The following is a 24568-nucleotide window of genomic DNA, read 5'->3' as shown; positions in this document are numbered from 1 at the left end:
CGGTGGTGGCGCACGCCTTTAATCCCAGCACTCGGGAGGCAGAGGCAGGCGGATCTCTGTGAGTTCGAGACCAGCCTGGTCTACAGAGCTAGTTCCAGGACAGGCTCCAAAGCCGCAGAGAAACCCGGTCTCAAAAAACCAAAAAAAAAAAAAAAAAAAAAAATGGTGTAGGGTGGGGCATGGCGGCACATGTCTTTAATTCTAGTACTCAGGAGGCAGAGGAAGAAGTCTCTGTGAATTTGAAGCCAGCCTGGTCTAAATATCGAATTCCAGAAAAGAAAGCACAGAGGAATTTGCATATAACGTATGCATATCCCCAGGACACTTTAAATCATCTCCAGAATACCCATAATCCTTAATGCAATGTAAATGCTATGCAAGTAGTTATTATACTATATTGTTTAGGGAGTAATGACAAGAACATAAAAGTCTATATGCGTGCTAAATACAGACATGATTTTGCTTCCAAACTGTTTTTTTTTTTTTTTCATGGTACTGGGGACCAAATCCAAGGTCTTTCATATGCTAAGTTCTTCACTACTGAGTTACATTTCCAGCCCTAACTGTATCTTGCTGTTGTTTTTGGAGATAGGTTCTCTCTTTGTACTCCAAATGTTTTTTTAGACTTGGCCTGTTGCTAGGCCCTGAGGCTACATCAAGAGTGTATTAGGGATTCTACTATCTTCATCTCCTCAGCCCCAGTGCTTGGTTCACCAGTGTGTACTACTAACTGTCTACTAGGAATGGAACTTAGCTCCTACCTGCAGGACAGCACTTTACCAACTGAAACATCTTGACAAGTACCCTTTTTCATTCTTTCTTTTTTTATTTATTTTTTATTTTTTGGTTTTTCGAGACAGGGTTTCTCTGTAGCTTTGGTGCCTGACTTGGAACTAGCTCTTGTAGACCAGGCTGGCCTCGAACTCTCAGAGATCTGCCTGCCTCTGCCTCCCGAGTGCTGGGATTAAAGGCATGCGCCACCACCGCCCGGCCATTCTTTCTTTTTTTAAATTTGAGATTAATTGATCTCACAAATGTGGGACTCAACAATGTGGAGGGCCAACTATGTATACATATATATGTTGTGGAATATTTGTTTATATTGTGTGAAGATGTGTCACTGTGATTGTTTTAATACAGAGCTAAATGACCAATAGCTAGGAAGGAGAGAATGAATGAATGGAGGAAATTCCGGGCAGAGAAGAATTTGGGATGAGTATAGGAGCATGACAGAGGACAGCAAGACATTGAAGAAGTCGGACATGTGGTACAAAGGAGAAGTAACCAAGCCATGTAGAAGCAATAGATTAATAAAAATGGGTTAAAGTCGGGTAGTGGTGGTACACACCTTTAATCCCAGCACTCTACAGGCAGAGGCAGGCAGATCTCAATAAATTAAAGGCCAGCCTGGTATACAACAAGTTCCAGGACAGTCAGGGATGTTAGAGAAACCGTGTCTCGAAAAACCAAAATAATAAACAAAAAAATGAATAAATAAATACAGATTTATTTAAGTTATGAGAGCTAGTTGGGAAAAAGGCCTAAGTTTTCATAGTTAGTCTTTGTGTTGTTATTTGGTGGTTGGTGGTTAGTGATCCAAAGATAGGCCAACAAGAAAGCTTGATATACACATATGCATACACAAGCAAATGGTTTTCTGGTTTTGTTTTTTTTTTATTTTATTTTCGAGACAGGGTTTCTTCATGGCTTTTTTTGGTTCCTGTCCTGGAACTAGCTCTTGTAGTCCAGCAGGCTGGCCTCAAACTCACAGAGATTCTTCTGCCTCTGCCTCCCGAGTGCTGGGATTAAAGGTGTGCGCCACCACCACCCGGCCTTGTTTTGTTTTTTTTTTTTTTAGAATAGATTCTCACCATGTCACTTTGGCTGGCCTGGAATTCGACGCGTAGAGTAGAACAGGTTGGCTTTGAGTTTAGAGATCCACCTGCTTCAGCCTTCCTAGTGCTGGGATTAAAGATGTCTACCACAATGCCCAGCTAGAGTCTAGGGCTTTTTGTTTTTTATGTGCATTGGTGTGAAAGTGTCAGATTCCCTGAAAATGGAGTTACAATTGTGAGCTGCCATGTGGGTGCTAGGAAATGACCCGGGTCCTCTGGAAGAACAGCCAATGCTCTTAACTGTTGAGCCATCTCGCTAGTCCCCGATTCTAAGGCTTTTTAAAAATTATTTATTATTTATTATTTTTGTTCCATGAGACAGAATTTCTCTATGTAATAGCCCTAGGTATCCTGGAAGAACTCACTCTGTGTAGACCAGGTTGGCCTTGAACTCAAAGAGATCCGCTCGCCTCTGCCTCCTGAGTGCTGGGATTAAAGGTGTGTACCACCACCACCTGGCCTAGATTCTAAGTCTTAAGTAGGACCATGACAACCTCTATTTTCTAGTTTCAAATTCCTGCTATGATGTTAAAATTAGATAAAGGCTATAAAGAGAAAGGCACATAGCAGGTAAGTAGTTAATGTTTGGTAGTTAGTTAATGTTTGGCTCAGTCCGCTCACCAATATTCCCTGTGGACATTTCCTCACAGGGTTTCAGGATAGCCCGGGCCTGGTAGAACATGCCTATCATCTAGCAGTCAACTGGAAGGTTGAGTAAGATCGCTGAGAGGCCAAGGGATAGCCTGGTTTGCATTCAAGACCTGTCAACAAGAAAGTTTCATGACCTTTTATTTTTGGTTTGATTTTTCAAGACTGGGCTTCTCTGTGTAGCTTTGGAAACTGTCCTGGAACTTATTCTGTAGACCAGGCTGGCCTCGAACTCGCAGAGATCCACCTGCCTCTGCCTCCGGAGTGCTGGGATTAAAGGCGACCGCCGGCTTTTTTTTTTCTTTCCCTCGTGACAGGGTGTCTGTCTCTGTGTAGCCTTGGCTGTCTTGGAACTCACTCTTAGACCAGGCTAGCTGCAACTCAAGAGATCCGCCTGTCTCTGCCTCCTGGGATTAAAGACATGTGCCACCACCGCCCGGCTTTCCTATCCAACTTTTGCTTTTACTATTCGTTCTTTAATATCCTAGGCCTTCCATAAAAATGAATGAGAGAAAGTTTTCGGGAGTGGCTGGGGAAATCTCCAATAGCAACACACTTCGAGAAAACGCTATAGGCCCTTGGGTTACAGGGCAGCGGGGTGCTCTTATATCTCGACTGGTTGTCCTGATCCAAACCATTCATTTAAAGTAAAATCGTGGCTGATACTAATATCCTGGAATCAGCACAACTCAACAGCGGATCAAGTGGAGTCTTCGTTTTTACAACAGCTTCGACAGGCCAAAAATATCCCGCCTCCTTTCCCAGAATACCCTATCAGCGTACCCTTCACGATGAGCGACAGCCGACAAGCAGCCAATAAGTTTCGCTGTTTGAAAGAAACCCGCCCAGGCCTTGTGTCGTCACCGGGCCTCTTAAAAGAATAGCACCGAGCCGAGAGCTTCCGCGTAGCTGGGCGGCCGGTACTTGCGTTGAAACGTGACTGTGAGTGACCCCATCTTAAAGGGGAGGGAGCCGCGGGGGACCCTAGCCCTTTAAGACAAGGCAGGCTGGGGCCTGCCCTTTAAGGGCGGGGCGTCCGACGGCTGAATCTGAGCCCCAGATTACCTTGAGTTTCCGTCGCGGGCAGCGAGGAGCAGCTCCTAGGCTGGGTCCGGGTGCTTGGCGGGCGGCGGTGGCCTCATCCCCGCTCGTCCTCCCCGGGCCCGGAGACAGCCCCGCCCCAGTCATGCTGAGCAGAGTATGGAAGCAGCTGACTACGAAGTGCTATCCGTGCGAGAGCAGCTGTTCCACGACCGGGTCCGCGAGTGCATCGTGAGTGCGGGACCTGGGCGGGAAGGGGCCGGCCGGGCCGAGGTGGGAGGGGCGCGGGCAGCGGTGGGGACAGGAAGTTCTGCTGCCCCGGCTCCCAGCACCTCGGTCCCTGAGGGGGCCGGGGCCGGGTTGGCGAACTCCTGAGTCGGGTGTGCTGGGTCCCTGAGTCGTAAACAAAGCCGTGGGGTTTCCGTTCCTCGGCTGCTCGCCCCTCCCCCCGCCCCCTTCGACTCCTCCTTGGCGGGCGTTCCTGGCGGTGGGTCCTCTTGGGCGGAAAAGTCTGATCCTTCACAAAAGAATGGGTTTGCCTTGGGACAAGTTGATGTGCGTTTTCCCCTTAAAAGTAGACGAAGGGCAATCGTAGTTGATGTTGGAATGAAGCGAGATCCGGTCACACAAAGCAGTTAACTAGGGACGTGCAGTGGTGGCGCGAGGGAAGAGTAGGGGATGTGGTGGGTCCCCCCACTAAGGAAGAAAGTAATCCTGTCCGAGGTGGGTTGTAAGATGTGGAGATGAGAAGACACCGAAGTTTCCGCGCCTATTTTTCTCTTCCCTTCAATGATGGTGGTTTGTTTTCATTCGTGTTGTGATTGAACCTTTGGTATGCAGCATGCCAAATACAAGCCAACACAGTGACGCACACCCCACAACACTTCCTGATAATTTATTTGACACCCTGGAAGACTGGAAGACCAGCCATTCTGGGAGTTCTTCTGGGGGCTCCGCAGTAGTCCTGAGCACAAGCATGTTCTTTTCTTTTTTTTCTTCGTTTTTTTTTTTTTTGAGACAGGATTTCTCTGTAGCTTTTGGAGCCTGTCCTGGAACTAACCCCTGTAGACCAGGCTGGCCTCTAACTCAGCAGAGATCCACCTGCCTCTGCCTCCCGAGTGCTGGGATTAAAGGCGTTGTCCGCCACCGCCCGGCCCTCTAGCTTGTTCTTATTCCTTCAGGGTAGCCTGCAGGAACCATCTCTCTGGTGTTTCTGCATAGAACTCTGAGCATACTAAATGAAAAGGGAAGGGTTTGGAGGAATGGAAAGAAGTCTTGGCATGCTTAGATTGAAGAAAAGGTAAAGGGACACAGGATATACTGAGGGCTGCCTTTATCAATGAGGACTGGAAAGTACCGGTGTACCGCCCCAGGTGTAGGAATCAGAGTAACATCCTTGTGTGTCCCTGGTGGAAAGGTCCTCACTGGGGCATTGGGCATATCGTGGAGGCACATCTAGGCCTTGAGACTCTGTATAGAGACTGACCACCTGGACAGGTGAGCCCGTACGAACTGCTTATGTTTCTGCCTTCTAAGCTGTTAGTTTAGGACATCAGCGCCGCCAAGGGCACCTCAAGGTCTCGTGAACCTCCTCCTCAGGGCTTCCATCTAGAAGTTAGAAACAACCTGGGCTGGATGGTGGTGGTGACGCAGGCCTTTAATCTTAGTACCCTGGAGGCAGAGACAGATGGATCTCTGAGTTCGAGGCCTGCCTGGTCTACAGAGTGAATTCCAGGCCAGCCAGGGCTACACAGAGAAACCGTGTCTCAAAAAAAGAAAAAGAAAAAAAAAAAAAGAACAATCTAGCCTCTACTGGAAGTGGGTGGAAGTCCAAGCCTGACCTTCTAAGCTCTTCTACCTTCTTGGGTATTGCACAAGTTTAGGGCAGAATGAACAGAACACAGCTGTAAAAATGCAGCTGCAATCTTGGTGACTGCTTCTATGGGGGTTCCCTAAGTCAAAAGCTACAGCTGTATTTCAGATTCAGGACTTCTTAGTGTCTTCTCTCCTTGTCACTGAACAGATTTCCTGTAAGGTCAGTTCCTCTTGGAGACTAGAAGACACGGGAGACTAATCTTGTCTTTGCCTACCTCAACTGCAGTGACATCTTTTTTTTTTTTTTTTTTTTGTATTCTCCGGCTTTGGGGAAGTGTCTAGATGTAACCCACGTACTAATTAATCTGTTCAAGTTCTGTACTGTCTAACCACTCAGGGCCATGGGTAGGTCCTAAGAGCCCTGGCCCTGGAGTTGAAAGTCACTTGTGGAAGAACCTGAGGATTTTAAAGCGGCAGATAACCAACTCTGGAAAGGTTGGGCCTGACTAAAGCCTTGCTGAATGATAATTAAATGGGCTCTAGTTTGCCACAGAGCAGACCTGATGTTTCAGGTTCCGAATAAACAGAAGTTCAGATTTGCTTGGTAGACGTTATTCTGACATAGCAGTTCATGGAGTATACTTTCTCATAACTGTAAATGGAGCTGGGTAAGAAGAATACGAAGACAATGCAGACAACTTTTTCTCAAGCCTGTTATATATATATTTCTAGAAGTTTCTCTGTTCACCTCTAAAGATATGGATGAAGCTTGTGGCTCCAGCAAAGTGCTGGGACTTGGTTGGCGCTGTTTCCCAGGGACTTGGGATAGCTTCTGTTTGGTCCTGCGTGGAGCCCCCAAGCTGTAACTAGAAGGAAGGCATCAGTGAGCAATGTAGAATCCCAGGATGTATGGAACGCTTGGGGCTGTGGAATGTGCTAGAAACTATGGAACGTGTCGTTCCAGGTTGTTTTTTTTTTTTGGCACAGATCTCAATACTTCTGTTTGCAACACTCTACATCCTCTGCCACATCTTCCTGACCCGCTTCAAGAGGCCTGCTGAGTTCACCACAGGTACTTTTGACCTCCCTGCCTTCAGCCAGAGTTCTAGTTGCCATGGAGCGAGCCCCAGAGGAGTGGGTGATGGTGCCTGTTGGGAAAGGAGCGGTGGCTGTGCTGGGCTGTTTGAAACCCTTGCTGCTCAGCCCCGTCCTTCCACAAGCAGAGAAATAGATGGGAAGGCTTTGATTTCTTTCTTGTTACTTAATTACTTTATTTGTATATATTTTAAGTTAGAGGACAAAATAATGTTTTATTGTGGCATTTTCAAAATCAGGTACCCCTTTCTTGGTTTTATTTTGTTTTATAGACAATATCTCATGTAGTCCTGGTTGGCTTTAAACACCTTATAGCTGCCGGGCGATGGTGGCGCACGCCTTTAATCCCAGCACTCGGGAGGCAGAGGCAGGCGGATCTCTGTGAGTTCGAGACCAGCCTGGTCTACAGAGCTAGTTCCAGGACAGGCTCCAAAGCCACAGAGAAACCCTGTCTCGAAAACCAAAAAAAAAAAAAAAAAAAAAACAAAAAAAATAAACACCTTATAGCTAAGGGTGACCTTGAACTCCTGTCTCTACCTCCTACCTCCCAAGGTATATTGGCATGTGCTACCTCATCCCTATCCATGTAGTTTTTATTCCTTTTTTTTGAGACAGGATTTCTCTGTGTGTAGTCCTGGCTTTCCTGGAACTTGCTTTGTAGACCAGTCTGGTCTCGAACTCAATGAGATCCACATGCCTCTGCCTCCAAGTACTAGGATTAAAGCCATACGGCATTGCTACCCGGCATCCATGTAACTTTTCTGACCTCAGTTTCACCCTACAAATTGGGCATAATTAGTCCACCTGGTACTTTGTAACTGGGAGGACCAAGTGAGAGCCGTTTGTGAACCTGAAGTAGGTAACCTCAGGGTGAGTGCCATCTTCTTCCTAGTGCTCCCCCACAAGGACCTGGCACCTCCCGAGATTTGGTGACAGTAGTCTTTCTTTTTGTAGAGAGGCTAAGTTTTCTTGGAGTGTGGCTTTGGGTCCATGGGTCTCGATGGGTTAGAGGAACAAGCCCAGCACTGCATTAGTGCTGTCCCCTGCGGAACTTTTCTCTGCGAAGTCCATCTTCCCCCTGTGCACGTTTCTTTTTCCTTCACCCAGCCACTGATGTGAACAACCTCTCAGACTGCAGTCTGAGCCTCTCTAAAGAGGAATCTGTTAGTGATGAGGAGGAAGGAGAAGAGCGTGGGAATTAGGGGCTTCTATTCTGTGTACCTAGGACCACTATCATCCTCCTTGGTTGGGGAATAGGTTGTGAGGTTTATAATGCAAGATCTCCCAGAGCCTCTTTCTCAGCACTGTCTTCAATGACGGGGACAGGGGACACATTATCCTAAGTTTGGCTCCCAGAGCCGCCCACTGATGTCCTGCTGAGTCCCCTATCCTGTCTGTCTCTTGCAGTGGATGATGAAGATGCCACAGTTAACAAGATTGCGTGAGTGTCACTACCTTCAACACCCGAATCCAGTGCCTTTTAGACGCTGGGATCGAGAAAGTCCTCTAGGGCAGCGGGAGAGGAGCCGTCATCCATCCAAGAGGAGTTCCTACTTCCACCCTATTTCTGGCTTCTTCTGGCTTTGCCCTATGCTTGCTTGGGATGTTCAGAAAAGCTGCTGTTCCTGTCTCCCTGGTTGGGCCGGGAGCTTCATGATGTGGATATTGGCTAGGGCCTGAGTCACCAGGAAATGGCTTCAGCTTGGCTTTACCTCCTAACAGTCAATGTGGGTGGGGAATGGAAGAGGGAGACAGGCTAATGGAAACAGGGCAGGCTTTGGTGAAGATCGAAAACCCCTGAGGGATCAGAGAAACCCTGTCTTGAATACCCACCGCTACACACACAGACACACACAAAACACCCTGAAGACAAAAGTGATTGGTTGTTAGAGGAAGGCCCTTATCATGGATATTTTTTTTTTAGATCTTATTTATTTTTATTTTATATACATTTGTGTTTTGCTATGGATGTTGAGTCCCCTAGACCTGGAGTCACCGACACCTGTGAGCTGCCCTGTGGGTGCCGGGAATTGAACCCAGGTCCTCAGGAAGACCAGTCAGTGCTCTTAACTGCTGAGCCATTTCTCCAGCCCCCATGGACAGTTCCCATTCACCCGCAACACATACAGAGGAAATACGGAGATGCCCCCTCTGGACTGACAGACTAGAAGGCAGCACTCTCCTTTTCTGAATGTGTTCCCAGCTGGCACAGCCATGGCATAAGCCTTGCTTATGAAGTTGGGTTTTAACTTGTCTTTATTCTCTCACTAATGCCTTCTTAAAGGGCATAGCCATATGGAGACTGAGCGCTTATCCACACAGAAAAGGCATGCTCAGAAATCTGTATCCCTAAGCAGAGAGGAGGAGCCACGTCCTTGCTTTGTTAGCATTCCTGGCATGCCCTGTAGGCATGGATGGGAAGATGGCATTCCTGGGATAGCCTAAACAAGTGACATAGCTGGTGATTGGGGGCCTATGACTACCTAAGGTGGCGTCTATCCCAGCTGCCGAGGCTACTCTGTAGGTAAGGACTAGGGTGAGGTGGCAGTAGGGCAGCGAGTGCTGGGCTGACCCGTCCTTTCCTCTTAGGCTGGAGCTGTGCACCTTTACCCTGGCAGTCGCCCTGGGTGCCGTCTTACTTTTGCCTTTCTCCATCATCAGCAATGAGGTATTGCTCTCGTTGCCAAGGAACTACTATATCCAGTGGCTCAACGGCTCCCTCATCCATGGTATGTGGTCTGGACTGGAGCTTGGGGTAGGGAGCAGGGCAGGTAATTAGGCAGCCTTGGGCTAGTCAGTCATGTTGCCCACCTTGATTGGCCCCTTAATGACCAACTCTGCTTTTCCTTTTTGGCTCTAGGTCTTTGGAACCTCGTTTTTCTCTTCTCCAACCTGTCTCTCATCTTCCTTATGCCCTTTGCATATTTCTTCACAGAGTCTGAGGGCTTCGCTGGCTCCAGAAAGGTAAGTGAGGAAACATAAGAGCTCCGGCCAGAAGCAGAACTCATACTCTAGGGAGAAATTGCAGACTTCAGTCAGAGTTAAGGGATGGGACAAGGAGTCTGAGGCTGTCGCAGCATGAGAAGTCATTGTGACCCCAAGCCTGTGGGGCATTTCTAGAACCACTGGTAGTTAAAATTGAGAATAGGAGCTCATTTAGCAGAAGAGTTAACTGTTTTATGTAGCTGCTGCTGGAAACCAGTATGCCAAAGGTGAGAGAAAGCATAGGAAGCCCCAGACGTGCTCCGCCCCTTGCACTTCCCTGCTGACCCCTGCATGGGCAGGCTGCGCCCAAGGCAGAGAGCAGAGAGCCTGTGTGGTGCTGACCTCATGGCTGTCTCCTTGGAGCAGACGAGACTGAAGGATTGGAGGGTGGGATTTCAAGTGAATCCTCAGAATATGGAATGACCTGGACGCTAAGCGGCTGAGTGATTCAGAATTAGAGAGAAACACTCCCTCTTGTCTACTGAATCCAGACCTCCTTGGTGCCTCAAGCCCAGGCATAGCTCTGATATGTGGTTGACCCCTGTGCTTTACCCATCTCTTCATCCTGCAGGGTGTCCTGGGCCGGGTCTACGAGACAGTGGTGATGTTGATACTTCTCACTCTGCTTGTGCTGGGCATGGTGTGGGTGGCGTCAGCCATTGTAGATAATGACAAGGCCAGCAGGGAGTCGCTCTATGGTAAGAGTTAAACTTTCTGCCACTGTGATTCAAAGGAGGAACAGTCCTCGGTTCAGAGGCTTTAGTCTGTGGTCATTCAGTTCTGGTTTCTGGGCTGTGGTGAAGCAGAACCTCATGGCAAGGTGCACGTGCTGGAGCAAAGTTTATAAACCCGTGGATGGCCAAAATTCTAGCTCTAGTCACTTCCTAAGAGCACGCCTCTGCACGTTGTAACAGAGACCAGGTCTTCAATGCTCACGTTTGGAAAGACTGTTTTGTATCCAAACCTTAATAGAGCTCCAGCTTTTTCCTCTTTTTTTGAAGATTTGTTTTGTTTTGTTTTGAGGCAGGGTTTCTCTGTAGCTTTGGAGCCTGTTTTAGAACTAGCTCTTGTGGACCAGGCTGGCCTGGAACTCCCAGAGATCTGTCTGTGCTGGGATTAAAGGCGGGCGCCAATAGTGCCTGGCTCCCCACCCCACAGTGTTTCTTTGTTTACTCAAAGAAACTGGCTGTCCTTGAACTCCCAGAGATCTGCTTGCTTCTGCCTCTTTACGTCCTGATATTAAAGGTGTTTGCTGCCATCACCCAGCTAAGATTCTATCTTAAAAGGAAAAAAAAAAAATGTTGGCTCTTGAGTTGGCAATGTGCATTTGATCAGCTGTGGAAAAAACTGGCATCATTTCTGTAGACTGAAGTTCCAAACTGATGGACTTTGAACACATCTAACATATAGAAATATTCCCCTGCGTCCATGCAGTGATTTTAGAAATTAAATAATCAGCCAGGATGATAGCATGTAATTTTAACTACAGCATTCAGGAGACTGAGGCAGGTTGATCTCTGTGAGTTCAAGGCTAGCCAGAGCTGCATAGACATTGGTTAAAAATAATAGATAATAGATAACCAATTGTTCACTGTAAAACCCAGGCTGGCTTTGAAATCTTCTGCCTCGACCTCCTGCTTCTGCTGGGGTTACAGGCATGTGCCATCATACCCAGCCTCCCATTTTAGAATCGAGGCCCTGACTGTACTTAACCCTGCTCCCCTGGGCCAGATAGCAGCTGTGCCTGCCTTTCATATAAATGAGGATCTCCAGTTTGCCCAGCACCCCCCAGTAGTTACTTGCCTATAGCCTGGAGGTGTTTGCATTGTGTTCTTGTGCGGACTGAGCCCTGTCACTTCCTAGGACTCAGGAGAAGTAAGACAAGCTGACTGCTTTTCTTGTCTTTAGACTTCTGGGAGTACTACCTCCCCTACCTCTACTCCTGCATCTCCTTCCTCGGAGTGCTCCTGCTCCTGGGTGAGTGCAGAGTGGGGAGGGAAAGCACAGCCAGGGCGGAAGGAGAGGGCTGGGGAGGGAGAGGGAGTGACTGACATGCTCCTGTCCCCACAGTGTGCACTCCACTAGGTCTCGCCCGCATGTTCTCTGTCACTGGGAAGTTGCTGGTCAAGCCCCGGGTACGTGGTGCTCCTTGCTTTTTGTACAGGGTGGATGTTTTACATCTGAGGCCAAGCCGCAAAATGAACCCATGGTTGTGTTGTGCACAACTTGCAGAAGGCCAGACCCTTGGTCGGCGTCGTGTCCTTTGCCCCATCATCTGGAGCTGGTCAGAACGCGAGGAATTGGAAGGAATAGGACAAAGCTTCTAGGCATGGGGTGGTGAAGCAGAGTTAGACCAAGACTGGGAATGTAGAGGGCTGTTGGGGTTAGAGAGCCTCTGACAGCAGCCTCCTGTCCCTTGCCCTCAGTTACTGGAAGATCTGGAGGAACAGCTGAACTGTTCGGTGTTTGAGGAGGCAGCTCTGACTCGAAGAATCTGCAGTGAGTTTAAACACTCCTTTGCCTGGGTGGTGGACTGGCCTTGGCAAGCACTGGAGGGAAGTGTGTTCTCTGCCCTCAGATCCCACCTCCTGCTGGCTGCCTTTAGACATGGAGCTGCTGCACAGACAGGTCCTGGCTCTGCAGACCCAGAGGGTCCTCTTGGGTATGTGGACTGGTGCTTTTCCCGGGGAGAGTAGTAGTTCCTTGTTTCAAGTACTCGCTAACCTCCTCCCACCCCTGCACAGAAAAGCGGCGGAAGGCTTCAGCCTGGCAGCGGAACCTGGGCTATCCTCTGGCCATGCTGTGTCTGCTGTTGCTGACGGTGCGTTTGCTAGCATAGCACCCCTTGGTGGGGCGGGGTGTAAGTGCGTCCTCAGGGAGCACAGAGATATGCGTCGACGCGGTTGTCATCCATAGCAGCAGTTGCCTCTCAGAGGGCCTGCTTTTTATGTCCTGTGCTCAGAGCATTAATTCCCGTCTTGTGGATGGAGAAATACAACTGGCTTGCCCCAAGTCACACAAGGTCATTGAGAAAGTACACAGAAAGAGGCTAAAGGTTGAAATCTCGTGTCTTTCCTGTGCTGGATTAGGACTTGAGGAATAATTTTAGGGGAAACGGTACCTTTGCCTAGGTCATTTCCTCAGTGTGTGTGTGTGTGTGTGGTGCTCTGCAGAGCCTTCCTCAGCCCACGGTGTACTCTATAGGTAGGCTGACCCAGCCCACGGTGTACTCTATAGGTAGGCTGACCCAGCCCACGGTGTACTCTATAGGTAGGCTGGCCCCAGCCCACAGTGTACTCTGTAGGTAGGCTGGTGTAGGCACCTGTTGGAAGCAGTTCGTCCAGTAGTCTTCTCAAAGTACTGTGTTGCTAGCAGCAGCTCTAGGCCCCTAAAGCTGCTTGGAAGCAGAGCTACTCTTGCAGCTGAAAACATTGTACTGAAGGGAATGCTCTAACATTGAGCTCAGAGCATGCTGTGGGCTGGAGCACGGATCATGGGAGTTGGTGACCTTGCTTCGCACAGGGCCTGTCTGTGCTTCTTGTGGCCATCAACATCCTGGAGCTGCTCATTGACGAGGCTGCCATGCCGCGGGGCATGCAGGTACAGGGCTCTCTTCCCGCTTCTTTTGGGGAGGGCTTAAGAAAGGCTAGGGAAGCTGGATATGCTGTCACGTGCCTGTTACCCTAGCACATAGGAGGCTGAAACAGGTGGATTGCCACAAGTTTCAGGACAGAATGGGCTACACTGGGCTACAGCGTGGGCGGAGGTTGGAGCGGGAGACAGAAGCTGAGGACAGAGGGAAGACTGGGTGGGGCTGGTGGTACTCAGAGTGGGAATGTCCCTCAATCATGTCACCCCACCCCCACAGGATGCCTCCCTGGGCCAGGTCTCCTTCTCCAAACTGGGATCCTTTGGTGCCATCATCCAGGTTGTGTTGATCTTGTATCCTTCTGGAAACCCCCGTGGCTTCTGCTTACCAAACCTGCCTCCTAGTAGACTCCTTGGGAATGCTGGGGCGGAGAATGGTAGGGAGGGGCTAATCTTCATCTAACTTGGGTTCAGACAAGGAAATTACCTGATCTTGAGGACTGGGGAGATAACTCAGTCAGTTGAGAGCATCTGCCTGTAGTCCAGTGCTGGGGAGGCAGAGACAGGAAGATCCAGGTAGTGTGTTCAAGAGCCAGTATAGCCAAACTGGTAAGTTCTAGGCTTGAAATAGCCTGTCTCAAAAGATAGTAAGATAGTGGGCTTGCTAGATGGCCAGGAGGGCCGAGAGAGGACTCAGCAGTTGCGGGGGTTAATGCTCTTGTAAAAGCACCCAAATTCAGTTCCCAGCACCTGGGTCAGGTAGCTCACAACCTTCTGTAAGTCCAGCTCCAGAGCATCTGACGCCCTCTTCTGGCCTCTGCAGGCATCCACATTCGTGTGCACACACCCCACACACGTATGCACAGAGTGGGTAAAAGTGCCCACTGTGTAAGCCTGAGAACCTGAGTGCTGTCCCTGGGAACTCACAGTGGCGTGAGAACTGACCCAACAGCAGTAAATAAAGTTAATAATGAGCGGAGAAGACGCCCAGCCTGACCTGTGGCTTCTGCATACACGCGGACACACGCCACACAGAAAAGCTTAGCCTTGAAAAGGGGTCTGAGGAGTCTGAGGCAGGCAGTCCTTCTTAGAGGTTGGCCAGCTCTTCCCTAACCCAGTTGCGGTTACCTGATGGTGTCCTCGGTCGTGGGCTTCTACAGTTCTCCACTCTTCCGAAGCCTGAGGCCCAGATGGCACGACACAGCCATGACACAGGTATGGGAGGGACGAGGAGAAGCCTAGGGAATGGGTGAGCTGGGTGTTGGCAACCCCGCCCCCACAGCAGGGTTTCTCTCTATAGCCCTGGCTGTCCTGACCAGGTTGGCCTCGAACTTACAGAGCTCTGCCGCCTGCTTCTGCCTCCTGAGAGTGCTGGCAACTCTTGCTACTTTTGCCTCTTTTTCCTTTACTTTTTGGTTTGGCTTGTTTTTGGGGTTTTTTTCTTTTGTTTGTTTGTTTTGTTTTGGGGGGGTTGGGTTTTTTGGGGGGGTGTTTTCAGACAGAGTTTCTCTGTAATAGTCCTAGCTGTCCTAGAACTAGCTTCTGTAGACCAGGTTGGCCTCAAACTCACAGAGATCCGCCTGCCTCTGCCTCCCGAGTACTGGGATTAAAGGCATGCGCCACCACCGCCTGACTTGCTTCTTCTTTCTTTTCTCTCACCCAGATAATTGGGAATTGTGTCTGCCTCTTGGTCCTAAGCTCAGCACTTCCTGTCTTCTCCCGAACCCTTGGTAAGTACTGAAGGTAGGAAAGGGAATTGGCTTGTTTCACAGCTTTAGAAAATGAGGTTTATGCCTGGTGGTAGTGGCGCACGCCTTTAATCCCAGCACTCGGGAGGCAGAGGCAGGTGGATCTCCATGAGTTCGAAGCCAGCCTGGTTTACAGAGTGAGTTCCAGGATAGCCAGGACTACACAGACAGAGAAACCCTGTCTCAAAAAACAAACAAAAAAACAAAAAAGAGGCTTACAGCCTACAAACCACAATCACAGAGAACTTAGACAACATGGGAAGTAGAAAAAGATAAGATCTCCCGAGTAAATTGGGAGCTTGGGGACCATGGGAGAGGGCTGAAGGGGAGGGGAGAGGCAGGTAGGGGAGCAGAGAAAAATGTAGAGCTTAGCCTTAATATCAATTAAAAAAAAAGAGGTTTAAAGGCCAGTCTGGGGCTTTGTGGGGTGTCAGCCAAGCCTCTGCTACATAGGGGTGTATGAGTGCTTTGTCTGTATGTGTGTTTGCGTACCTCGTGCCTGCATGGTGCCTGTGGAGGTGGTCAAATGTCTCCGCTGTGGAGATACTGGTGATTGTGAGGCACTGGTGGCTGCTGGGTGCTGACCCAGGTCCTCCCTCTGTGAGGGCAACAAGTGCTCTTAACTACTGAGCCATCTCTCCAGCCCTAGAATTTGTTTGTTTGTTGATGTGTGCATTCGTGTTTTGCCCGCATGTGGATGCTTGTGTGAGGGGTCAGATCCTCTGGAACTGGAGTTATAGGCAGTTGTGAACTGCCATGCAGGTACTGAGAACTGAACCTGGGTCCTCTGGAAGAACAGCCGTGCTCTTAACCACTGAGCCATCTCTCTAGCCCCCTGGCTTTTCTCTTTCTTCTTCTTCTTCTTCTTCTTCTTCTTCTTCTTCTTCTTCTTCTTCTTCTTCTCCTCCTCCTCCTCCTCCTCCTCCTCCTCCTCCTCCTCCTCCTCCTCCTCCTCCTCCTCCTCCTCCTCCTCCCTCTCTCTCTCTCTCTCGTGAGTACTCAGAAAAGGTTTTCAAGGGTCAGGGATGACTTGGTAAAGGCAGTTGCCACCATCAAGCCTGTTGATTGGAGTTCACTGCCTGGAACCCACAAGGGAGGAGAGAACCAACTCTTTCAAGTTGTCTTCGACCTCTGCATACAGGCACTCACACACCCATGCACACAGAAGGACACACACAGAGAAAGGAAAGATGCTCTGTAATTAGATATGCCCCCTAATTTCCACAAACACCCTTGAAGATCTGCTACCCCACATATAGATGGAAACAGTGTAGCTTCATAAAGGCCTGTACTTAGCTTTTGGTGTCCGTTTTTGGTTTCCTTTGTTTTATGTGCGTGTTTATCTGCACCATTTCTGTGTCTGGCTCCAGAAGAGGCTAGAAGAGGGCAGGAGCCAGACTATGGTGGTGCACACCTTTAATCCCAGCACTTGGAAGGCAGAGGCAAGCAGATCTCTGATTTCGAGACCAGCCTGGTCTACAGATCGAGTTCCAGTACAGCCAGAGCTGTTACACAGAGAAACCCTGTCTCGAGGCGGGGGAAATCACAAGTTCTTATTCATCCTCAGCCATATGATGCAGCCTGGCTGGAACACAGAAGACTGTCTCAACGGAGGGAAAGAAGGGGCGTGGGAGATTGTAACAATGCCTGGGACAAACAAGTAAATGTGTGTTTGCCATAACTGTTATAGCCCCCTTGTTTTCTCTGTTTTAAAATTGAGAAAATTGAGGCCCAGAACATTTAAGGAACTTGCTGTGATCACCCAGCTATCTAGAAGTGGAATTGAAAAAACAAAACAAACTGGGTGATGGTGGCGCACGCCTTTAATCCCAGCACTCGGGAGGCAGAGGCAGGTGGATTTCTGTGAGTTTGAGGCCAGTCTGGTCTACAAGAGCTAGTTCCAGGACAGCTAGAGCTGTTACACAGAGAAACCCTGTTTCAAAACAACAGCGTGATGATAGTTTTCAGTCAGCTTAGTCTTTCTTAGCTGCTAAACTGTACACTACTAAAAACTTTTTTTTTAAATATTTATTTATTTATTATGTATACAATATTCTGTCTGTGTGTATGTCTACAGGCCAGAAGAGGGCACCAGACCTCATTACAGATGGTTGTGAGCCACCATGTGGTTGCCGGGAATTGAACTCAGGACCTTTGGAAGAGCAGTCAATACTGAAAACTTAATAGCAAACTTGTAGATTCTTAGATTCGAAGCACTTGCCATACTGGGAACTCCTAGAAGTCCCCGAGGCTAGAGGCAGTCCAGCTGAAGGAAAAGATTCGAGTCTCTGGAAGGAGGAATAGGAGCAAATTTAGCTGCTGATGCATTTAATAGTCCTGAACTGGCCTGGGAATGGGCTTGAGAGTAATAATACATACACAGACATGCTAGACGATGTGATGTTCAGATTTGGCCACCAGGGGGCAGCAGAAAGTTGGGCTCCTTTGAGGAGAGGTTTTGGGGGATTCCCCTTTCTCATTATAAATTTTGTACTTCAGGGCTGACTCGCTTTGACCTGCTGGGTGACTTTGGACGCTTCAACTGGCTGGGCAATTTCTACATCGTGTTCCTTTATAATGCAGCCTTTGCTGGCCTCACCACACTCTGTCTGGTGAAGACCTTCACTGCAGCTGTGAGAGCAGAGCTGATCCGAGCCTTTGGTAAGAGGGTGAGACTCCTGGGCTGGGGAAGTTCATTCAGAACCGAGGGTAGCTCCAGCAGGGAAGAGACCCCAGCAGGGGAGAGTGCACTACCTATTTGTAGATCACCTGTCTCGTTTACCCTGTGTATGCCCTGATTGCCTCACCTCTGAGGAGAGACCCATGTCCACTTCTCTTTTCCAGGGCTGGACAGGCTACCCTTGCCTGTCTCTGGTTTTCCCCGGGCTTCCAGGAAGAAACAGCACCAGTGACCTCCTGCTAGGGGTTGAGAAGGAGAAAACTGGAGGCAAGCCAGGGTGGTTGGACCTCAGGACTGGAAATCTGAGAGGGTGGGTGGAGGAGGGAACTGAACCACCTGACTGCTGTATAATCTGAGCCAGAGTTTGGGACCGGCCTCCTGCCTTTTCAGATGTAGCTGTGGCCTCAGCACGAGGTGAGCTGGGGGACTGGCTCTAGTTCCTGGTCCCAAATCCGTTTACACATTAATCTGCCTCAATCCTGTTCCAGGCCATGCCTGAAGCCTTGTTTACATAATGATGTGCAATAGGGTGGGTGGGAGTGGGAAGGGCCGGGCTGGGGTGGGGTGGAGACCCAGCAGAGCCTAAGCACTGTGTTATCCTGTGGAGGGGCTTTGGACCACTAGAGAGACCAAGGTGCAGTGAGGGAGAGCTGCGCCCCTCAGCAATAAAGTTCATCCCAGGGTTCTCTTGGTTTTTTATAAAGAGCCTGTCTCTGTGTCTATACCACCTGTCCTGGCTGGTCCTGAGTACCCAGGAGAAGCCTTCCTTCCCCTCTGTGCTTCCAATGCAGAGATGATATTCTTCCCTTACCTTTACTTCAAGTTGGCCTACACCTTCAACCCCAGCACTCAGGAGTCAGGTTCTCTGATTTTTTTGAGGTTAACCTAGTCTACATTGCAAGTTCCAAACCAGCCAAGATTACACGGTGAGACATTTAAAAAAAAAATGTTGGCTAGTCTCCTGGATGCACCCTATTACTTGGGGTTTTGTTTATATGCCTGGGGAATTGGGGTGCTAGGGAATGGGCACTAATAGGAGACCCATCCTTTGTTCACCCTCAGCCCTGACCGGGACCCATACTTAACAATTAGCTGTAGAGTAAAGTGATTGGCTAGCAGTGTTTTGTAGTTTTGTTTTGTTTTGTTTTTTGAGACAGGGTTTCTCTGTAGCTTTGGAGCCTGTCCTAGAACCAGCTCTTATAGACCAGGCTGGCCTCGAACTCCTGCCTCTGCCTCCCAAATGCTGGGATTAAAGGCATGCACCACCACCACCTGGCCTGGCTGGCAGTTTTTTTATTTCTACCCCAGAAAAGGACCCGACTTCAGTTTTGTAAATTCCTTGATGCCCTTGAGGAACAAATCTGTAGACTTCTTCAGATTATACATGGCATACTTCAAAAGTGACCATATCCCTCACAGTTATTTGAAATTACTAGTTTTTGTTTTGTTTGACACAGAGTCCCTATGTGTAGCCCCTGGATGTCCTGGAACTCACTGTGTTGATCAGGCTGGCCTCAAACTCGCAAAGATCCACCTGTTCTTGCCTGTTTAGTGCTGGGATTAAAGGCATGTGCCGCCACATCTGGCCCTAGGAATTTTTGTTGTTTTTCGAGACAGGGTTTCTCTGTGTAATAGTCCTGGCTGTCCCTGAAACTCTCTTTGTAGACCAGGCTGGCCCCGAACTCAGTGAGATCTGCCCACCTCTGCCTCCCAAACACTGGGATTAAAGGTGTGCGCCACCACTGTCTGGCTCGGCTCTAGAATTTTTTAAATATTCAATTATTGGGATTGGAATATCATGGTGTGTGTGGAGTTTACAAGGTAATTTGAGGAGTCAGTTCTTCCAGTGTGTGGATTCTGGGGAACCAAACACAGCAAATGCCTCTGTCTGCTGAGCTAGCCCTGCTGACCTCTCCAGCCCTGGGGCAGAAGGTGTCAAATCCAGGACCTCTTACTTGCTAGGCACTTGCTCTGCCATTGAGCTACATTGCTGTGGCCACAACCACTTCCTTGTGAGCGGAAGCCAGATGTCAGAAAGGAGTTTTTCTCCTCCTTTTGTTCTCCTAGTTCGTGGAAAGTCGAGTGCTAGCCTTGGAACTGGGCGAAGGGAGGAGGAGCATGGAATACAAAAAAGTGTAGATTCCACAAATACTTGCCAAGTTCAGTACTTTAAGCTAGACGGCCTTGGAAATACACGATAAACAAGCTTGAGATGAGGAATTGCTTTGTCTGAAAGGATGTAGAACTCTAACACTTGAAGTGCTGTAGCAGTTAATTGCTGCCCCACAGGAGCACGTGGGTCACAGTGTCAGGACATCAGGAAAGTTTTTTGTTCTTAATTTGTATTGTTTATTTTGCACTCGAATCTTTTCCTTCAGCTGGACTGCCTCTAGCCTCGGGGACTTCTAGGAGTTCCCAGTATGGCAAGTGCTTCGAATCTAAGAATCTACAAGTTTGCTATTAAGTTTTCAGTATTGCCGGGCGATGGTGACGCACGCCTTTAATCCCAGCACTCGGGAGGCAGAGGCAGGCGGATCTCTGTGAGTTCGAGACCAGCCTGGTCTACAAAGGGAGTTCCAGGACAGGCTCCAAAGCCACAGAGATACCCTGTCTCGAAAAACCAAAAAAAAAAAAGTTTTCAGTATTTTGCACGCGTGTGCATGGGCATACTATGGTGTGAGTGTAGACACCAGAGAACAGCCTGTTTTGGTTCTCTCCCTCCACCACGTGAGTCTGGATTGGAATCAGGCTTGGTGACAAGTGGTTTTATGTATTGAACCATCTCCTCAGCTCTGTTTTGTTTTGAGCTCTCATTATATAGTCCAGGTTGGCCTCCAAATCACAGCTGTTGCCAGTCAGCCCCCTTTAAAAAAAAGCCAAACAACTCAGGAGGCAGAGGCAGGCAGATCTCTCTGAGTTCAAGATCAGACTGGTCCACACCTTTAATCTCCACTTGTGGGAAGCAGAGGCCGTTAGATCCCTGAATTCAAGGCTAATCTAATCTACATAGGAAGTTCCAGGACAGTCAGAGATACTAGAAAGACCCTATCTTAGAATTTTTGTTTATTTGTTTTTTTAAGGATTTTTATTTATTTATTAAGCATACAGTATTCTGTATACTGCACACTAGAAGTAGGCATCAGATCTCATTACAGATGGTTGTGAGCCATCATTTGTTTGCTGGGTCTTGAACTCAGGACCTCTGGAAGAACAGCCAGTGCTCTTAACCTCTGAGCCATCTCTCCAGCCCAGTTTGGGTTTTTTGTTGTTGTTGTTTTTTGAAACAGGGTTTCTCTGTGTATCAGACCTGGAATTCCTGGAACTCATTCTGTAGTCCAGGCCAACTGCCTCTGCTTCCCAAGTGCTTGGATTAAAGGCGTACACCACCACCAATGCCGGGCTTCAGTTTTTTAATTTTATTTATTTATTTTTGGGTTTTTGAGGCAGGGTTTGGTTTCTCTATAGTTTTGGAACCTGTCCTGAAACTAGCTCTTGTAGACCAGTCTGATCTTGAATTCAGAGAGATCTGCCTGCCTCTGCCTCCTGAGTGCTGGGATTAAAGACGTAGGCCACCACCACCCGACCTCAATTTTTTTTTTTTTTAAGATTTGCTTTTAGCCTGGCAGTTGTGGTGCACTCGAAAGGCAGAGGCAGGCGGATCTGTGAATTCAAGACCAGACTTGAACTACAAAGTGAGTCCAGGACAGCCAAGGCTACACAGAGAAACCCTGCCTCAAAAAACAAAATAAATAATAAATATCTGCTTATAGCTCTCATGTATGAATGTCTGTGTGCAAGTATGTGTATGTACTGTGTGCATGTGTGATGCCTCCTAGTGTCCAAAAGGGGGCATCACTGGAATTACTGGAAGTTGTGAGCCACAAGTGGACACTAAGAGCCAAACACAGGTCTGCAATAACAGTAAGTGCTCTTAACTGCTTAGCCATTTTCCCAGCACAAAAGCTTGGCTCTTATTTATCCAGGTTTATGTGTGGACATGTGTCCCAGAGAGGGAGGGTGCTGCCATGGAGACAGAGTTACAGTCAGTTGTGAGCTAGGAGAAACTTGGGTCTTTGGTAAGAGCAGAAAGTACTCTTATATGCTGGAACATTTAAGCACGATTAATAAAAGCTCAGACTGATATTGAAGACCGGAAAAGCAAAGCGGCCAGCCACTAGCTCTTACCTCGACCTCAGTCTGAAAATAGTGATCCTGCCTCCAGGAATCTCAGAATGAGACTGTGTCTGAGAGCTGTCTCCTGTTTTATAATCCTCTGTAGGACTGGGATTAAAGGCATGTACCGCCCAATTTCTATGGCAACTAGTGTGTGTGTTACCACTGCCTGGTCTGTAAGGCTGACCAGTGTGGATGTTTTACTCTCTGATTTTCAGGCAAGCTTTATTTATTAAGATGCAAATGAGATTCCACTCTCTCCAATTACTGGTGTCTACATATTTATTTATTTAGTTAGTTTTTGGTTTTTCGAGAGAGGGTTTCTCTGTAGCTTTGGAGCCTGTCCTGGAACTAACTCTTTTTAATATATATATATATATATATATATATATATATATATATATATATATATATATATATTATGTATACAATATTCTGTCTGTGTCTATGCCTGCAGGCCAGAAGAGGGCACCAGACCCCATTACAGATGGTTGTGAGCCACCACGTGGTTGCTGGGAATTGAACTCAGGATCTTTGGTAGAGCAGGCAATGCTCTTAATCTCTGAGCCATTTCTCCAGCCCCGAACTAACTCTTTTTGGTTTTTTGGGACAGGGTTTCTCTGTGGTTTTTGGAGCCTGTCCTGGAACTAGCTCTGTAGACCAGGCTGGTCTCGAACTCACAGAGATCCGCCTGCCTCTGCCTCCCGAGTGCTGGGATTAAAGGCGTGCACCACCACCGCCCGGCCCAAACTAACTTTTTTTTTTTTCTTGGATTTTTCGAGACAGGGTTTCTCTGTAGCTTTTGGTTCCTGTCCTGGAACTAGCTCTTGTAGACCAGGCTGGCCTCGAACTCACAGAGATCCGCCTGCCTCTGCCTCCCGAGTGCTGGGATTAAAGGCGTGCGCCACCACCGCCCGGCCCGAACTAACTTTTTAAAATGTTTTTATTTAGTTTTTTTTTTTTTTTTAATGTCTTGAGTGTTGTGCCTGAATGTATATCTGCACACCACATGGGTTCAGTGCCTGAGGAGGCCAGAAGAAGATATTGTATCCCCTGGTGTGGGGTATGGACCGCTGATCAGCTGCCAAGTGGGTGCTGGGAATTAAACCTTGGTCTTTTAGAGAAGCAGGTGATCCATCTCTCCACCCTTAATTGTCTTCCAGTAGCAAACTCAAGGTATGTTATTGTCCTGGTTGGTTTTATCAGCTTGAAACAACTCTAGACATACCTGGGAAAGACTCTAACCTGGGAAAGTCCCTCTGTAAGACTGGCCTGTAGGCAAATCTGTGGAGCATTTTCTTTTATTGATGTAGAAGGGCCCCGCCTCCTGTGGGCAGTGCCACCCCTAGGCAGGTGGCCCAAGGCTGCTTGAGAAAACAGGCAGAACAAGCCCCATACTCCTCCATGGCCTCTGTTTTGGGTCCTTCTGGGTTCTTGCCTTGAGGCTCTCGCTCAGGATTTTTGTCTTTTTTTTTTTTATATGAGTGTTTTGCCTGCATATATGTATGTTTACCATGAGCGCGCCTGGTCCCCCGGGAGGTCAGAAGAAAGTGTCAGATCCCCTGGAACTGGAGTTCTGGATGGTTGTGAACCCCCATGTGGGAGCTAGGAACTTGACCTCACAGATCCACCTGTAATGGTGTGTGCCACCACCAGGCCTTGGGCCAGCCATCTTAACACAGCAAATTGAAGCCAGATCAGCTACAAAAGACTGTCTCAGACAAAACAGAGAAATAGGGATATATCTTGATTGATAAAGATCAATTGTGTGGGGTGGAGGGATGGCTCAGAGCCTAAGAGCACTGGCTGCTCTTCTAGGGGTTCTGAGTTCAATTCCCAGCAACCATATGGTGACTCACAACCATCTGTAATGAGATCTGGTGCCTTCTTCTGGCCTGCAGGGATACATGGAGGCAAAATGTAAACATAATAAATAAATCTTTTAAAAAAATCAATTGTGTGCTTGCCTAGCATGTTTGAGGTGCTGGGTTTTTTATTTTAAAGGTTTTACATGTATGGGTGTTTTGCTTGCATATCTGTGTACCACTTGCATGCCTGGTGTCTGAGGAAGCCAGAAGACAGCATTGACCACGCTCCCCAGCTGGAGTTACAGAGGGTAGTTAGCCACCATGTGGGTGCTAGAAACTCAGGTCCTCTGGAAAAAGAGCCAGCACTCCTAGCTGCTGAGCTATCTCTCCAGCCCAAGGCCCTGGTTTTGGCCCCCACCACATAAACCCAGTGTGGTGGTGCACCTCTGGGAAGCAGCTGGAGACCAGAGGAGAAAACTTTCAAGGTCAGCCTTCTGTGATGTGAGTTCAAGACCAAGCCTGTGCTACATTAGATTGTGTCAAGAAGGAGGGGGAGGGATGAAAAGTGACCCTTGAGTACCTGGCAAAGACTGAGGGGACACAGGGCTGGGAAAGAGTTGGGCTGGCAAGATGGATGAGCAGGTCAAAGGACTTGCCACACCCGATGAACCCGAGTTTAATCCGTAGAGCCCACAGTGAAAGCTGATTTTCAAAACTCCTCCAACTTCCACTGTTGTGGTGCATGCACGCTCATACATCACCCCTAAACTGGCTTGTGAGAGTCCAGCTCTGTTCCTCAGAAGATACAAACTCACCAAGGAAAATGATCCTCTGGGATCCACTTCTGGTTATGGATGACTGTGGAGGGAGAAGAACCAGGAAGACCTGAGGACCACAGAGGAGGGAAGCTTTGATTGTATGCCCAAAGGGCTTGGATGGCCTTAAGCAGAAATTGGAACTCAGACTTCCTGGATGACAGCAGCGGGCATGGCCTGCCAGAGTCGACTTTGGGAGCAAAGACTAGCAGAGGAAGATAGTTTGGTTCCTAATTTAGACTCGGAGGTAGAAGGATGCTTATCCAGGCAGCCAGGA

General features: G+C 48.4%; 1 protein-coding gene across 4 annotated transcripts; it reads left to right on the top strand.

Annotated features, from left to right (window-relative positions):
* Nucleotides 1-3422: 3422 nt before the first annotated feature.
* On the top strand, nt 3423-23588 carry Lmbr1l (limb development membrane protein 1 like). 4 transcript variants are annotated; one of them, XM_075960587.1, is made up of 17 exons: nt 3423-3815; nt 6387-6471; nt 7902-7935; nt 9084-9223; nt 9355-9458; nt 10051-10177; nt 11388-11456; nt 11550-11614; nt 11906-11978; nt 12058-12141; nt 12224-12300; nt 13002-13079; nt 13348-13421; nt 14186-14282; nt 14731-14797; nt 17315-17476; nt 17660-23588. In XM_075960587.1, the coding sequence occupies exons 1-17, from the start codon at nt 3744-3746 to the stop codon at nt 17725-17727; spliced, it is 1476 nt and encodes a 491-aa protein (XP_075816702.1). In that variant the 5' UTR covers nt 3423-3743; the 3' UTR covers nt 17728-23588. The 4 variants fall into 4 exon arrangements, with proteins under 4 accessions (XP_075816702.1, XP_075816701.1, XP_075816703.1 ...); XM_075960586.1 differs by having other exon boundaries at nt 12040-12141; nt 14192-14282; XM_075960588.1 differs by lacking the exon at nt 13002-13079 and having other exon boundaries at nt 12040-12141; nt 14192-14282.
* The last annotated feature ends 980 nt before the right edge of the window (nt 23589-24568 follow it).

Source organism: Microtus pennsylvanicus, chromosome 2 (assembly GCF_037038515.1).
Source record: "Microtus pennsylvanicus isolate mMicPen1 chromosome 2, mMicPen1.hap1, whole genome shotgun sequence".
Classification (NCBI taxonomy): Eukaryota; Metazoa; Chordata; class Mammalia; order Rodentia; family Cricetidae; genus Microtus; species Microtus pennsylvanicus.
This window is presented reverse-complemented; position numbering and strand designations above follow the sequence as displayed.

Bases quoted from the DNA above. Each gene is read 5' to 3' on its own strand.
- Lmbr1l (XM_075960586.1), top strand. From the start codon at position 3,744: ATGGAAGCAGCTGACTACGAAGTGCTATCCGTGCGAGAGCAGCTGTTC. The intron at 11,457-11,549 runs GTGAGTGCAGAG...CTGTCCCCACAG, and splicing joins CGGAGTGCTCCTGCTCCTGG to TGTGCACTCCACTAGGTCTC. The intron at 12,301-13,001 runs GTGCGTTTGCTA...TGCTTCGCACAG, and splicing joins TGTGTCTGCTGTTGCTGACG to GGCCTGTCTGTGCTTCTTGT.